Source organism: Podarcis bocagei (assembly GCF_964188305.1).
Source record: "Podarcis bocagei genome assembly, chromosome: 16".
In the NCBI taxonomy this organism is placed as follows: Eukaryota; Metazoa; Chordata; class Lepidosauria; order Squamata; family Lacertidae; genus Podarcis; species Podarcis bocagei.
Genome location: NC_138142.1, coordinates 29,564,876 through 29,581,271, shown reverse-complemented (window position 1 = coordinate 29,581,271; position 16,396 = coordinate 29,564,876). Strand labels below are relative to the sequence as shown.

The following is a 16,396-nucleotide window of genomic DNA, read 5'->3' as shown; positions in this document are numbered from 1 at the left end:
TTTATCTCGTGATCCAAGGAGATAAATTCCAACGCACCTCCGAAGGTCTTGGCAAGGTTTTATGGCAACCTCCAAAACCCATCTTAGTGGCCAACGGGTGTCTAGTCCCATTGTTGTGTTGATTGCCAGGCATCCGGTTTTGGTTGCCGGTGATTGGTAGACTTGTCATAAACTGATAACTGCATCTTAAACCAGAGCATCGTGCTCTCCAGCCAGGCACAATGGGTTTTGCCGAGCTCCTGGAACACGTTGGCAGCATGGGACGCTTCCAGATCATCCATGTGGTCTTGTTGTCCCTCCCCATTTTCATGATGGCCAGTCACATGATCCTGCAGAACTTCACCGCAGGTACCCCAGGCCACCACTGCTTGGTCCACCACCCCAATGGCACTTCCGGGAACCAAAGCCTGGAAGCAGAAGATCTCCTCAAAGTCTCCATCCCCATGGATGAGAAAGGGCAGCCCGAGCAATGTCGCCGCTTCATCCACCACCAGGGGCAGCTCCTGAATGCCACCATAGCGAACTGGACCGAGATGGACACGGAGACATGCAAGGATGGGTGGGTGTACGACAAGACGGTCTTCCCAAGCACCATCGTCACCGAGGTGAGGACCAGCGTTGCTCAGGGCCAGGCTGCTGAGTTGGTGGGTGTTGTTCTAAGTCAGGGGTGAGCAGCCTTTTCTCCATCCAAGGGCCACGCTTCCTTTGAGGTGATCCCTTTGGGGCCGCATGGTGGTAATGGGCAAGGCCACCGAAAGAGGTGGGGCCAGATTCAGAAGTGGGAGGTGCTACCAGGCTGCAGCTCATTTGGTAGAGCATGAGATTCTTAATCTCAAGGTTGTGGGTTCGTTTCCCACCTTGGGCAAAAGATTCCTGCATTGCAGGAGATTGGACTAGATAACTCTTGTGGTTAGGGCTGGGAGATATATCGCTATATCATCCAAAACCAATGTGAAGTGATATCGGCTTCATAATTTTTGACCCGGCAGTTTATCACATATCATGATATGTGTGTGTGTGCCCTGCAAAAATCACAATGTGGGGAAAACTGTGAAGTCAGCCAATGCTTTTCTCGATTCCTGCAGCCCCTGTTATCTCTGCCGGCTCAGCTCTCCCCTGCCTCCTGCCAGGGGGCAGAGAGTCACAAGGGCAGGCGCTGGCAAAAGCACGATTCAGGAAAAAACATGAATCCAGCCAATGCCTCTCCATAGCTCCATGCTTACTTCAGACATCGTGATCTATCGGTATATCACGATGTTTAGCTGGTGATATTACACAATGTTGAAAACCAGATATCGCCCAGCCTTGCTTGTGGTCCCTTCCAACTCTACAGTTCTAGGATTCTACCCCCTCTTCTCTTTTCCTACTATCCTGCTCTTTCTGTGGCCCCCTCTTCTGTCTTTCCCTTTCTGAAGTCCTCTTCTCTTTGTATCTTCCTCCCATCCAGCAGGATGCCCTGAGAGGGACAGATTGTGCTTGCCATCTTTCCAATCAGCCACAGAGAGGGCTTTTGGCACTTAAGATTCAGGACTGACAAAAGAAAGTCCTTCTTCGCACAGTGCATAGTTGGAACTATGGAAACCGCCCCGCCCCCTACAAGAATTGGTGATGGCCACCAACTTGGATGGATTGAAAAGAGGTTTAGACAAATTCATGGAGGTAACGGCTGTCAGGGGCTAGCAACTATGATGGCTATGCTCTGCCTCCATACTCAGAGGTGGTATGCTTCTCCTGGATAGCTCAGCTGGTAGAGCGTTGGGCTCATAATCTCAGGGTCATGGGTTTGAGCCCCACGTTGGGCAAAAGACTCCTGCATTGCAGGGCTTTGGACAAGATGACACTTGTGGTTCCTTCCAACTCTACAATTCTATTATTCTACCAGTTGCCGGAAATTGCAAGAGCAGAGGGTGTTGCTGTTGCTCTCAGGGCTTCCCAGAGGCAGCTAGTTAGCCACTGTGAGAACTGGATTAGACGGGACCCCTTTGGCCTGATCCAGCAGCTCAAGCTCCTATTGTGCTCTTACGTTCTTAGATCAAGGGCTGCAGGAATTTAGGCAGGTTGCCTGTTCCTTTACTAAGCACACCAAGAGGCATTTTGAGGTCAGGGCTTGCGTGTATCGTGGACTGCTGAAGTTTGCATCACACACCAGCACAGAGTAGGGTCCCAGGTAGGTGCAGAATTTAGCTTTCTTGAGATCTCAATTGGCAGGCATATGTCTACCCACCATGCCTGTGGTAGGCAAGCTAGAAGCACCTCATGTTGTATAGTCACAAGTCTAAGGAGAACCCTACTGGATCGGAGCAGGCTTCAGAAGGAAATAATAATAATAATAATAATAATAATAATAATAATAATAATAATAAAAAATTTATGCCCCACCATCTGGCTGGGTTTCCTCAGCCACTCTGGGAGGCTTCCAGCACAGCATGAGGACAAAAGTCCTTCCCTTTTTGAATGAATGAATTTATTATTTCGGTCGCAGACCAGTTCCAGTCCACATACAATATCAAGGAAGTCATAAAAAACGACAGGGATACATTTGAATTTGCAATTAGGTATAACAGGGACAATACAGATATAGCAACAGTTAAAAAATATATAAATTAAAACTTGGTCATTAACATATAACCTAAAATTATCATTTAAAACCTTAATCATTATGATAGTACAGCTTGTTCCCTAAGTTTTATGGCAATCACACAGAATTTGGCTACCCTTAATGTAATCTCAGGATCCTTGTCCTCTACCAGGGATTTTAGACATTGAAGTTCAGATTCATTTGGGTATTTTTGCATAGCAGGGGTAATAAATACTGAGTGTATATCCCCATAGAAATGGCAGCGTAACAAGGCATGAGAGACAGTTTCTACCTATATCAAGCTGCAGGGGCAGACTCCTTCTACGTATGATTTACCCTCAAATCTGCCCTGCAATAAGGCAGATGGCAGCACGTTGAATCTAGCGAGGGGAAATGACCGTCTGCATTTAGGTACTGTATTTGTAATTTTGACAAATAATTTGCTGGGGTAAATACCTGATCCCTCCCTGCACATTTGGTAATTAATGGTAGACACATCTTGTTCATGGGGACTCCATTTAGCTGCCCTATAATCATAGAACCAGAGAGTTGGAAAGGACCCTGAGAGCCATCTAGTCCAACCCCCTGCAGTGCAGGAATTGCAGCTAAAGAATCTCTGAGAGATGGCCACCCAACCTCTGCTTAAAAACCTTGCAAGGAAGGAGAGCCCACCACCTCCTGAGGGTGTCTGTTCTGCTGTCAAACTGCTCTTATTGTCAGAAAACCTCCTTTCTTATAACTTGAATCCATTGGTTCAGATCCTTACCCTCCAGAGCAGGAGAAAACGAGCTTGCTCCATCTTCCCTAGTTCAATGTTGTTGATAGACGCCACAACATCAGAGCGTCAAAGGAGCGCACTAGATCATCTAGTGCGGCATCTTTCTTCTCACGGTGGCCAATCAGACTCCTGGAGGAAACCCAGAAGCAGGGCTTGAAGTCACTAGCCTTTGTGGTCTAACTAAGGAGGGAAGAGATTCAACACCACCCAGTGCTTTATGAATCGTTTTGTTTTTTCTTCTCTGCCGCCCCCTCCCGCCCTGTTGCAGTGGGACCTGGTGTGCTCTGCGCGAACTTTGAAGCAGATGGCTCAGTCCCTCTACATGGCTGGCGTGCTGGTGGGAGGAATTGTCTATGGAGGCCTCTCAGACAGGTGAGGAGAGGGAGCAAATTGTTTGTTTTCATTCATTTATGTTATTTCAATGGTTCTCCCACCTTCCTTCCAACATGGAAGCCAAGGCGATGTGTTTAAGTTTCCCAGGTGTTCATCCAAGCAAACACGCCAGATCCAGACCAGCTCAGCTTCAGCAGAGTGATGACTTGATGTGCCCTTAGGCCATATTCTGGGCCTACTGGAATTCTCTAGAGATTCTGAGATGCTGAGAAATGTCTATGGAGCATGTACAAAGTGCTGTTCTGCAATTGACAGAGCAGCCTTAGCTTGCTTGTTAACAACATACTTTAGAGGCAACTGCAGTAGTACGCAGAGAGAGTATACAAATTGTTTAAAAGACTATAAATAAATGCCTTTACAGAGCTACACTAGTATTGCATTGAAGATATGCCTGCTATTTGTTTTATTTTGTTTTTATGGTGTTTTATTGGCTTTATATTATGCATTTCTCTCTTTTTTGCACTTCTAGGGTATCCTAAGGTTGTATCCAATGTTAGTGCTGCTCAGAGTAGACTCACAGAAATTAAAGGGCATGACTAATGTAGGGTTGTTGCTTTCAATGGGCCTACTCTGAGTAGGTACAGCCTTTGATGTTTAGTGGTCTCAACATTTTGTAAAATCATCATCATTATCATCACATAATTAAATTTTGCACACATCTGAAATGTGGCAGCATTTTCAAAGCCAACTTTTAGAATTTCAGCCACTGTTGGTGATGGTTTTCGAAACTCACCTGTGAAGGATGCTTAAATTGCAGGATTCCATACTGCTTTTGATGCCTCCTAGAAATTGTTTTTGCTTAGACAAGCCTATCCAGATAGCACAAAGTTGACATGTATTTTAACATGTATCAAATTAATTATTGTGTTTTAAAACTTTTTTTTAAAGTTATCTTGTTTTAAACTCCGAATTTTATTGATAATGTATATTTTATTTAATGCATACAAATCCCATTTTACACACACACAATTTAAGGGCTCTGTGGAAGGACACATGCATTCCATTGCTGAAGCTTCCAGGTTCAATGCTGGGCACCCACAGTTCAAGGAAAATATAGGAAGCCATGGATCCATCTTGCTCAGTACTGCATACACTGACAGGCAGCAACTGTCCTCAAATAGTAGGCAGTGGGAAAGACCCTTTCCTGCCTGAGTTCCCAGAGAACCAGGATAGCTACTGCCAACCAGAGCCGACAACACCAGGCCAGACAGAGAAGCAGCCTGTCCTGCTGTGAGGGAGGTCAGAGGTGGAGCATTTGCTCTACATGTGCCCAGTTCTGGGGGAGCTTGAGGCCCACAGGCGAAATCAAGGCAGAGGCAGCACCTTGGACACCACCAGGCACAATGTCCTCCAGCTGCAGATACAGAAGATTGTTGAGTTTTCTTTGGAGGGTGTGCTCTGTGAGATGTAATTGACCCAATAGCAACACATCAGCGGTGACTGTCCACTCATCAGCTTAAAAAAATTTTTGCTGATTAATTTATAACACAGCAAAACCAATTTAATATTAATTTAATACACCCCCCCAAAAAAACTGGTTTCCCACTCTCTCAGATATATTCCAATTCATCCACTTTTACACGCTGCACAGATTTGTCTCTAATTAATATCAATTTCTCTTTTTCTGCAAATTCCTCATCCTCATCCTTCGTCTGTCCCTCTACCACCTTCCCCAATAGTCGCCACACTGTTGCTGTCTGGAGGCGAACTTTTACGCTATAGCACAAAAAAGCGGGACAAATAAAATAAATAAATAAAATGGAGTGTTTGTGGTATGAGAAGAAGAAGAAGAAGAGTTTGGATTTGATATCCTGCTTTATCACTACCCGAAGGAGTCTCAAAGCGGCTAACATATTCTCCTTTCCCTTCCTCCCCCACAACAAACACTCTGTGAGGTGAGTGGGGCTGAGAGACTTCACAGAAGTGTGACTGGCCCAAGGTCACCCAGCAGCTGCATGTGGAGGAGCGGAGACGTGAACCCGGTTCCCCAGATTACGAGTCTACCACTCTTAACCACTACACCACACTGGCTCTCAGTGAGATGGCTGGCATGTGTGCCTGAACTCTGATAACGACTCTTTTCTTGCCTAGACAGAGTCTAGAGAAACATGTGTGTGCATGTGAGCCTACAAGTACCAAGGTCAACTGTGCATCCATTATTGCTCCTGGTTTTGCCTCTGGTCACACACACCAAATGCCAAGTTGCCCCTGGATGGTTGCCTTGGGGAAAATGTGGCCCTCCAGCCAAAAAAGGGCTAGACAGACATAGCCTTTGATGCTGTCTAAGGGACCTTCCAGGGACACGGGTGGCGCTGTGGGTTAAACCACAGAGCCTAGGGCTTGCCGATCAGAAGGTTGGCGGTTCGAATCCCCGCGACGGGGTGAGCTCCCGTTGCTCAGTCCCAGCTCCTGTCAACCTAGCAGTTCAAAAGCACACAGTGCAAGTAGATAAATAGGTACTGCTTTGGCGGAGAGGTAAACGGCGTTTCCGGGCACTGCTCTGGTTCGCCAGAAGCGGCTTAGTCATGCTGGCCACATGACCCGGAAGCTGTACGCCGGCTCCCTCGGCCAATAAAGTGAGATGAGCGTCACAACCCCAGAGTCATCCGTGACTGGGCCAAACGGACAGGGGCCCCTTTACCTTTAAGGGACCTTCCAATGTCCCTACCAGGAGTTGCTTCTCAAAAGTCTCTCTCTTTCTTCCTCTCTTCTCCCTTCCTCTGCTACCTCGCAGGTTTGGACGGCGGCTGATTCTCATCTGGTCCTGCCTGCAACTGGCTGTCACAGGGACGGCCTCCGCCTTTTCCCCCACCTTCAGTGCCTACTGCACCCTTCGCTTCCTGACAGGGATGGCCTACTCTGGCACTGTCCTCAATATCTTCTCTCTGTGTGAGTTGGATTCCCCTCCCCTTCCCGTTTACACCCACTCCTCACTTTAAGCCAGAAATGTGGCCCTTCAGTTCTCTTTGCCTGGCCCGCAGGACTCTCCCCAGGCTATGCTCCTCACTGATCCTGCCTGCCCCCCACCCCCTGTAAATGTTTTGGCCTGTCTGGAACATGTCCTTGAACATCTTGCTGGCCTGGATAGAGAGGGGTGTGAGCGAGCAAATCATGTGTGTAGAAACTAGGCTGCTGTAGAAAGGTAAGATTTGCCTTTTTCTGGCTGTGTCTGCTTTTGCTTCTGGCCCCACTCACCACTGGCATGTGGGCCCCAGGAGGTTATTATTTATCATTTTCAATTTATTAAATTTATATACCGCCCTTTGTCAAAAGATCTCAGGATGCTTCACAGAATAGGAAAGGTTGTCCAGAAGGAAATGCGTACCTGTCAACTGCCCTGGAAAAACTGGGACATCCTGGGGTTTTTTCCTGTGAGAGCATGGCAGCCATTTTGTTATGTGAGCTGCCCTGAGACCTCCAGGTATAGGGTGGTATATAAATTCAAATAAAATGAAGAAGAAGAAGAAGAAGGAGAAGAAGAAGAAGCAGCAGCAGCAGCAGCAGCTTGCTCTCTTGTGAGCCAAGATCTCACCCCGAAAAAAGCATTTCCCCCCCATCACATGACCCAGAAGATGGTGTCTAGATTTTGGCCACGTCATATTGGAGGGTATGGAAACATGACCCTCATGCCAAAAAGTGGGGTGGGGGACTGACTCAGGATAAATGAGTGTGGCTGCAGAGGTAATAGTCTGAGGTGAGTCCCAAAGGCTAGGTAGAGGGGCCTGGAGGGCCACATTTGGCCCTTGGGGACTGAGATTCTCTTTCCTTGAGGTACATGAAGTGAATAGCAGCACCACAATCCAGTAAGGTGTCACCTGGAGGGGGCAGACTGCCTCCCACAGCTTCCGTTTCTCTCCCTGCTCCCCCCGCCAGGTGTGGAATGGACGCCCACAAGGACCCGGCCCTTGCTGTCAACCTACAACGGCTTGGCCTACACGATTGGACAGATGATCCTGGCAGGGTTGGCCTACCTCATCCCAGAGTGGCGCTGGCTGCAGCTGGCTGTCTCCTTGCCCTATTTCCTCTTCTTCATCTACTCCTGGTAATGTCTTTGCGTAGCTGTGGTTTTAGGGTGGAGAAGGGAAGGAGCAAACCTGTCAAGTTGGGTTCCTCTCAGTTTCTCATTGTCCTCCCCCCCCCCTCCCAGTCTTTGGTTCACATCCGTCTGCAATCTCTACAATAAAGATTCCGCAGCATTTTAGTGTGAATTTCTCCTGACATAGGCAAAATTATATACAAATATGCCTATCTTGATTAAAAAAACAAACAACCATGCAAAGATTCCTCTTAGCTCTTTATTTGGGTACCTGAGAAAGAGAAGTCTCTGACCTTATAAGAGCCACAGAGTCCTCTGCCGACACGCAGAATTCAAAAGATTTTTAATGCATAGTCCCATCATATGAAATATAATGTTCACTTCCTCAAAATGAAGCAGAAGGTACAAGGAAACGTTTTCAAAAATAAACCATCTATATGGCAGCACTTTCCTGTTCTGGCAGTTTGTGGTCACAGGTGGAAGCAGGAATTTCACACTTTTTTTATATTGCTAGCTGTCAGCTTCATTCTTCTTCTCATTTTCGAACTAGAGCAGAGTCCATATCTCCAATCTTACTGATTTCTCTGATACCTAAAAGGCACATTTTCCCATAGCCATGACGCCTCGCCTAAATGTCCCTCAGTCTGGAGGGGCCCTTGTTGACTCTGGAATGTGTACCTCATCTTTATATTCCTTACTTCACTGTCTTGCACCTAACCCAACAGGTGGTTTTCTGAATCAGCCCGCTGGCTGGTGTTGGCTGGCAAGCCAGAGCAGGCTGTGAAGGAGCTGAAGAGGGCAGCCAGGATGAACGGGAAGCCTGAAGCCAGCGACAAGCTAAATGTCGAGGTGAAATTGGGAGGACACACACACCAACTAACTTGTTCATGTATTACATTTGTAGCTGACCTTTCCTCTAAGGAAACCAAGGCTGTGTACACAATTCTCTCCAAAATTCTATCCCCACAATAACCTTGAGTGGTAGACCAGTCTGAGATAAGGATGGGGAAGAAATTTGGCTGGGTTTGTATTTTGATTGGAACTGACCTGATTTGCACTGTTTGCAAATAAATTTCCCATTAAATAATGTTTTTTTTTGCAAACTATTTTCACTAATGTGTGCATTTCTATGGACACCTTATGCATTTTTTGTACAAATTACTTGTCTGGAGAAGCAAATTGCAATATTTGGAGGTGTGAAATTCAAAGGAAGGCAATGTTTTTGCTCACATATTGTTTCAGAAAATGTGAATCAGGTAGATTTGCCTTTAAATGAGAACGGAATCAAATGTAAGTGTTCTTATCTGCAAAATAGATTTGGCTAACAGTACTCTTAGTGCAGGCAAAGAGAGGAAATGGCCAACTATTTGATTCTGGCAAAGATTCAAGAGCCCATAGTGGTTTCTATCTTCTTGCTATACCTTCAAACCTTCCAGCTTTGATACTTATAAAAACTGGGAGTGGGGAGAAGCAAAACCTCAGTTCCCCCTCCAGATATTTCCTGCTTGTGCCCAGTAACCAGAGAATTCATTTTTTTCTCCCTGCCAGCTCTTGAGATCCAACATGAAGGAAGAAATGGCGTCCCTGAAATCCAGCTATACCATTGTGGACTTGGTACGGACTCCAACCATGCGCAGGATCTCTTGCTGCCTCTGCTTTGTGTGGTGAGTTCTGACTGGAGAGTTGTCCATGGGCCGTGCAATTCCACAATTAGTGGAGTCTCCCTTTGCTGTGCAGTTTCTAGTAGTGTAAAACCACACTGAAAGGCTCCAGCCCTCAAATCATGAAATTACATTGAATGGCAGTGGCAGGGGTAGAATTCTCAAAACCTGCCCCCACCCACTGTCAGTACCATGAAATGTGGATGTTAGTTAACAGTTGCAGATATAGGCAAAGTGGGACTTGAAAGAAAATGCTGGAGGGTGGAGCATTCTTGGCTCATCATTCCAGCTAGCCATGTCCTTCTGTACGTTACCAGAGTGGTAGCCAAAATTTCACCCTCCAAGTGTTGTTAGACTCCAGCTTCCACCAGGCTTCTAGCTAGCATAGCCAACGACAACAAGGATCATTAGGATGAGAATGGTGATTATGAATTCTTAAATTTGTATACCACCCTATAACCACAGGTCTCAGGGCGGTTACAACATAAAATCGCAATATAAAAACACAAAATACATAACAAAAACAACCAAATAACACCCACCCACCCACACACCACACACATTTTAAAAGAGCATTGGATGTCAATCAGCTAAAGGCCTGGTTAAAGAGGAACGTTTTCGCCAGGCACCTAATGGTGAATAATGAAGGTGCCAGCTGAACCTCCCTGGGGGAGCATTTCACAAAGGGGGAGCCACTGCAAAAAAGGCCTGTTCTTGTGTTGCCGCTCCCAGACCTCTCGTGGAGGAGGCACACAAAGAAGGGCCTTGAGGTATTGCAGTCCTGAGCCATTTGATGTGGGGTTGGACTAAATGACCCTTGAGTTCCCTTCCAGCTCTCTCATTCTTCCACCCCCAGGTTCTCCACCAGTTTTGCCTATTATGGGCTGGTCATGGACCTCCAGCACTTCGGCGTCAACATCTACTTGATCCAGCTGGTTTTTGGGGCGGTTGACTTCCCAGCCAAGTTTATCTCGGTCCTCACCATCAGTTACATTGGGCGCCGGTTCACCCAAGCTGCCACACTCGTCCTTGCAGGGCTGACCATCCTGGCTAACATCTTTGTTCCACAAGGTCAGAGAGGAGGTTCTTCTTCTGCCTAGAGGTGTGGGTGGTGCTAAGAATTATCTGAGCACACCACATCAAGCCAATTGGCAATGGATGGTGTGGAATGGAGAAGTGCTGTGTTATCCTGGAGATGGAACAACGGGGGTCTCTTCTGGGCTTGAAGTTGCACATTGTGTGAACCTTCAGGACCTCAGACAGTTCCCCGTGGAGAAGGGTAGATTTAGAACGGATACAGAAAAGGAATCGAGGCAACCCAGCATGTAGCTCCAGCAAGGATCTGGAGTCAATTGAGGGCTGATGTTAGGGGTTGGGGAGCCTATTCACCCGGAAGGCTGCATTCTTCTCTGGGCAGCATTCTGGGGGCCACATTTGCAGAGCCAGAGACAAAAGTGGGTCAGAAGCAACGGGAAGCTACCTTACACCAAGTCAGATCATTGCTCCATCTATGTCAACACTGACTACACTGAGCAGCAGTGGCTCTTCAAGGTTTCAACCTTTCCCAGTCCTACCTGGGGATGCCATTAGGGATTGAACCTGGGACCTTCTACATGCAAGGCAGATGCTCTACCACTGAGCTGCAGCCCCAAAGTGGAGGCAAAGCAACAGATCTGACCCTTACCATTTCACAATAGGTGGCATTCCAGCCACACAGAAGCTGGGAGTTTCCACACATACACATGTCTAACAACCAGGTAAACAGGAGACATTAGGTGGTAGGCAACTCACTCTTCATCCAGAGTAGGCCCATGGATTTCACTGAGTCTGCTCTGTGTAAAAATTAGTTGACGACCACCCATGATCCCAGTTCCAGGGCACAGAGAGGACTGGAAGGCCTCATTCAGCCTGCACGATGGAGGCCTGTAGCTCCATGCCAGAGTGCAGACAGTCGCAGGTTCAATCCCTCGCATCTCCACATAGGTCCAGGGAAGACTGCACGAAGAGCTGCTGCCTCCCAACGTAGCTTCTGTCACAGAGAAGAGTGCAAGGCTTCATTCCAGGAAATGGGCCAGTGGAGATCCCTTAATGTATCACCAAGCTTTTCCTTCCTTTGCCCCAGATATGCCCACCACACGGGCTGCCTTGGCTGTCTTCGGGAAGGGGTGTTTGGCTGCTGCTTTCAACTGCATCTATTTGTACACTGGAGAACTTTATCCAACGGTGCTCCGGTAAGTGAGGAGAATAGGTGTGTGAGAGAGACACGTCTTCTAGGGGGCTGCTGAAGAATAGATTGGCCTCAAAAAGCAGGGGACACCTGTGGCCTGGGGGTGTGGCCCTTTCACATCCCTTGCTCACCTCCTCTTCAGTGCTACCCTTTTCCTCTAGGGGTGAGGAAGCTTTTTCAGACCAGGGGCCACATTCCCTTCTGGAAAATCTTCTGGGGGCCACATGCCAGTGGTGGGTGGAGCCAGAGGTAAAAGTGGGCAGAGCAATGAATGTGATTCCCCCCCCATTTGCATGGTAGGTGAACTTCTACACACACAACTTTCTCTGCCAGGCAAGCTAGGGGCATTAACAGAGTCCAAGGACACATTCCAGCCAGGCAAAGGCACTCAGGATGTGAAGCCAGGCCAGTGAGGGGGGTGGTCTGGGGAGACGGTCACAATTAGCCTCTGGGGCAGAAGCCCCCCCACCCTTGCACTAAACTAGAATGGGAGGTTTTGAGGTGCAAGAGCTCACTGTAGCCAAACACTTCACAAGAGTCCAAAAATTCCCTCTGTTATTATTATGCACACACCAAACAGCAGCAGCTACCCAATTTGTTAGGATCAGTGATGGCCGCAATCCTATGCATAGTTTCGCAGGAGCAAGCTCCACTAACCTCAATGGTACTTTCTTCTGATTGCATGCTTTGAAATACAAGGAGCTTTCACCAAAGATCGACAACCAGCGGAAGTGCAGCCTTTAGCTTTTAAGTAGAAATGCAAGTAATCTTGCAGAGAAGCACCACCATTTCAACTGCTAGCATGAAGCAGGAACCCCATCAAAGAAAAGGGCAGCCAGCCTCAGTTTGGTTCCTTGCTTCATTTGCTGACTTCCTCTATGGCTAAACTGTAATAAGCAAAGTTGAAGGCCTCTTTATCACTGCGTTCGGGTAGATGACAACATCACACCTGCTCTGAAGGTTAAAAAAAGGCTGATAACTACCCCCTGTTGAGGGGGAGGGAGGACTGAGCCTTTATTCTGCGGTGTACCTTGGAGTGTGTGGGTTTTCCAGTTCCTGTTACAGGGAGTGGGGCTGCATTTACTGTGCCTCCTTTGCGGATGCCGGATGGGTCCACTAAGCTGTGTGGATAATGCTTTTGCTTCTTGACTTGCAGGCAGACTGGCATGGGTCTAGGCAACACCTTGTCTCGCTTGGGTGGCATATCAGCCCCCCTGGTGAAGATATCCGGTGAGTACTTCCCTTACCTGCCGCACCTGATCTACGGTACTGCCCCCGTGGTGTCTGGGATCGCTGCCATCTTCCTGCCAGAAACCCGCAATGCCTCGCTGCCAGAAACAATCGAGCAGGTTGAGAACAGGTGAGCACTGAAGCTGTCAGGACACTTCCCAACATTCCTCATAGGAGGAAGGGAAGCTGCCTTATCTTCTTCTTTGGCGATCACTCATAGCTGAGTAAGATTGTCTTCCATGAACATGGTCTTAATGGTGTGTCCATAGGTGACTTTGGAGGCCAATTCTGGACCCACACATCGTTCCACAGTGGGGACATAGGTTTCTGGGTGGGAGTTGATCACGGTGAAGGTTTGCCAAACATGCCTTCCTCTTAGCACATTTCTCCCTTTTGTGCTGAGTTCAAGCATCTTCCAAGTCCACGGCACCTTTGGTAAAGGCTGTTCTCCAACTGGAGCACTCACAGGCCGGTGTTTCCCAATTGTCTGTGTTTATACTACATTTTTTTAGATTTGCCTTGAGAGAGTCTTTAAACCTCTTTTGTTGACCATCAACATTACACTTTCCGTTTTTAAGTTTGGAATAGAGTAGTTGCTTTGGAAGACAATAATCAGGCATCTGAACAATATAACCAGTCCAAGAAGTTGATGCTGAAGAATTGCTTTGATACTGGTGATGCTTGCCTCTTCCAGTACACTGGTATTAGTTCTCCTGTGTTTCCAAGTGATATGTAAATTTTTTTGGAGACACCGTTGATGAAATCTTTCAAGGAGTTGGAGATGGTGTTTATAAGTGGTCCATGTTTCACAAGCATACAATAAGGTTGGTAGTGCAATAGCTTTGTAAACAAGCATTTTTGTTTCACAAAGGGGTGCATGGGTTGCCAGTTGTGAAATACATTGGCATTATTTTCAGCTCTCTTATCCCACTAGATGCTCTACCAGTGAGCTGTGGACCTTACATACACACACAGCACCCCTTACTTATGTGAACAGGAGAAACAAATGGGTTTGATCTACAAAGTGCCGTCAGATGCACAGGCATACATTATATCATTATTGGGGGGAGTAGCAAACTGTATTTCATGGACCTTCTGTCTTGTTCAGATCTCAGGGCCAGAAGGACCCAAAGCAGCAACAGCAGATGGAGGCCCTTCTCAACACCACCAAGCCTGAAACCACAAAGGATGCTGTTTAAGGAGAGGAGAGAATGGCTTGTGGACTGACTTTGGGGGATGTTCAGTTCTTGCTGCTTGAGGTTAATCTTACCCTTTGGAAAAAGGCTGACGTGCTCCGTGCTCTGTGTTCAGAAAGACAGACTGGATGGCATCACTCAAGGGGACAAAAAATCTGGACTTCCTGTAATGGGTGGACTTGATGGTATTTGGACTCTGATTCTGTTTGGCTTGCATTCTTGACCTGCTTTCCTCCAGGCTGATGAAACTTCATTTCTAAAATGTGAGGTGGAATATAGGAAGCTGCTTCTTACCAAGCCAAATCCTACTAGGTCAGTATTGTCTACACCAGCCTTTGCCAAACTGGACACCTCCAGGTGTTTGGGACTCCAACTCCCATCAGCACAGCTAATGACCAGGGGCAATGGGTGATTCAGAGAACAAAACATTCGGGGGGGGGGGTGACCCAGGCTGGTGAAGGCTGACCTACACTGAAGAACAGTAGAGCTACGGGGCTTCCTCCCACCCTCAACCTTAACAGGAGATGCTGAAGAGAGCTAGCAGAGGAAATGAATATCGTTTGCATTTTAATGAGATGGTGGCTGTAGTGTATTCAGTGGCCAGGGAAATGCAAAGTGTGGGACGAACAGATGATTTACTGGAAGACATATAACTGCCATGCGAACAAATTGGGATGAATGCAGGACCTTGTATAACCTCCCTGCGGACAAATAATAACAAATGTGCAATAAAGATCTGCAATAATCTAAGCTCTGCTTAAGCTTTGTGCAGGCAAGTCGGGATAAATCCTGAATAAACATATTGTCTGAAGGAACCCCATTGTCCAGTCTTTTTTTAAAAAGCAACAACAACAACAAAACCCAACACAATTTTTATTGGTTTTTAAACAAATACAAACACAATAACCACGAAACATTTACCCAGCAGTACATCTAAGGGTGCTTATTTTTTCCTATTGTCTTTCTTCATTGAACATTCATCCTGTTTTAATTTGCATTCACACGTCTTCCTGTTCATCATTCAGTCCATCCCACATGTTCCAGCACATTTCCCCATTGCTTTCCTCACTGTAAAAAGTCTCACTGTTTTCTTCTTGTTGCTGTCAATGGATTTGTTGTGCTTCAACTGTGCAAACCTGGACTCGTCCAGTATGCACTTGAATCCGTCCTCCAAAACAGTGAGCCCAATCCTGCCTTCCACCTCTTTCCACCTGGGCCTCTCCTCTGCCCCCACCTGGAAGTTGCTTCCTAGGCAGCCACCTCCACATTCATTTTCTTCCCTCCCAGGATCTGCTTGTCCTTCATGAAGCCCTGGAACAAATAAGAACACAGTTCAGCTTAGTCTCTGGCCCTGTTGCTCTTGGCCGGTGGTTTGGAGACTACAGAGACGGAAATGCAATGCAAGGGGAAAAAAGGCTCAGTGGGGTTTTTTTTCTAAAGGCTCCAAGGCACTTCACACAGATCGGTTAACACCCTTCCTTCCTCCCCCCTTCTGCCTTCCCTTTGTTTTCTTGCGCTCTTGTGTTATGGAACAGCAGGGCTCTCTTACACAGCCATGTGACTGAGGCTGCGAGTGTCTCAGTGGGGACTCCATTGCTTGCTTACCGACCAACTTTAAGGGATCCAAAAGTGAGATGCTCAGGCTCCCCCATCTCTTATCTGAAGCCCGTGCTGCCCAGTCACTGCTCATGAGAAGGGGTGGAGGCGGTGGCATCTTTGCATGGTGGGAATGCCATGCAGGGGCAAATGAGATCAGTGGGGTGGAAAATTCCATCTGCCAATTTCAATTTCTCCCAGTTTCTCCTCCCCCCCCCCCACTCTTAAGCTCAGTTCTCAACATTTCTAAACAGTTTGTGAATTATTTTTTTAAAGTCCTCCTAAACAGTTCATCAACATTGCAGTGCAATCTTTTCCTCATATACAAATCTTTGCCAAGCAATTTCCCCTAATACAATGCCTTTTGGTATGTTACTTTCACTAATGTATACAGTGGTGACTCGGGTTACAGGCGCTTCAGGTTACAGACTCCACTAACTCAGAAATAGTACCTTGGATTAAGAACTTTGCTTCAGGATGAGAACAGAAATCGTGTGGTGGCAGTGCGGCGGCAGCAGGAGGCCCCATTAGCTAAAGTGGTGCTTCAGGTTAAGAACAGTTTCAGGTTAAGTACGGACCTCCAAAATGAATTAAGTTCTTAATCCCAGGTACCACTGTATGCACTACATATGCATAATTCTTTTTGTACACATTACTTGGCAAGAGAGCGTCATTGCCAAATTCAGATAAGTGCACGTTTC

At 47.0% G+C, this 16,396-nt stretch overlaps 1 protein-coding gene across 1 annotated transcript; it reads left to right on the top strand.

Moving 5' to 3' along the window:
* The first annotated feature begins 168 nt into the window (after positions 1-168).
* Positions 169-14,914, top strand: LOC308575452 (solute carrier family 22 member 6-A-like). Its single transcript, XM_081174125.1, has 10 exons — positions 169-605; positions 3,625-3,728; positions 6,484-6,638; positions 7,623-7,791; positions 8,511-8,634; positions 9,334-9,449; positions 10,303-10,517; positions 11,569-11,677; positions 12,830-13,033; positions 14,012-14,914. Exons 1-10 carry the CDS (start codon positions 222-224, stop codon positions 14,100-14,102), a joined length of 1,671 nt encoding a protein of 556 aa, XP_081030251.1. The 5' UTR covers positions 169-221; the 3' UTR covers positions 14,103-14,914.
* Positions 14,915-16,396: the final 1,482 nt, after the last annotated feature.

Bases quoted from the DNA above. Each gene is read 5' to 3' on its own strand.
- LOC308575452 (XM_081174125.1), top strand. From the start codon at position 222: ATGGGTTTTGCCGAGCTCCTGGAACACGTTGGCAGCATGGGACGCTTC. The intron at 6,639-7,622 runs GTGAGTTGGATT...TCCCCCCGCCAG, and splicing joins CCTCAATATCTTCTCTCTGT to GTGTGGAATGGACGCCCACA. The intron at 9,450-10,302 runs GTGAGTTCTGAC...TTCCACCCCCAG, and splicing joins TGCTGCCTCTGCTTTGTGTG to GTTCTCCACCAGTTTTGCCT.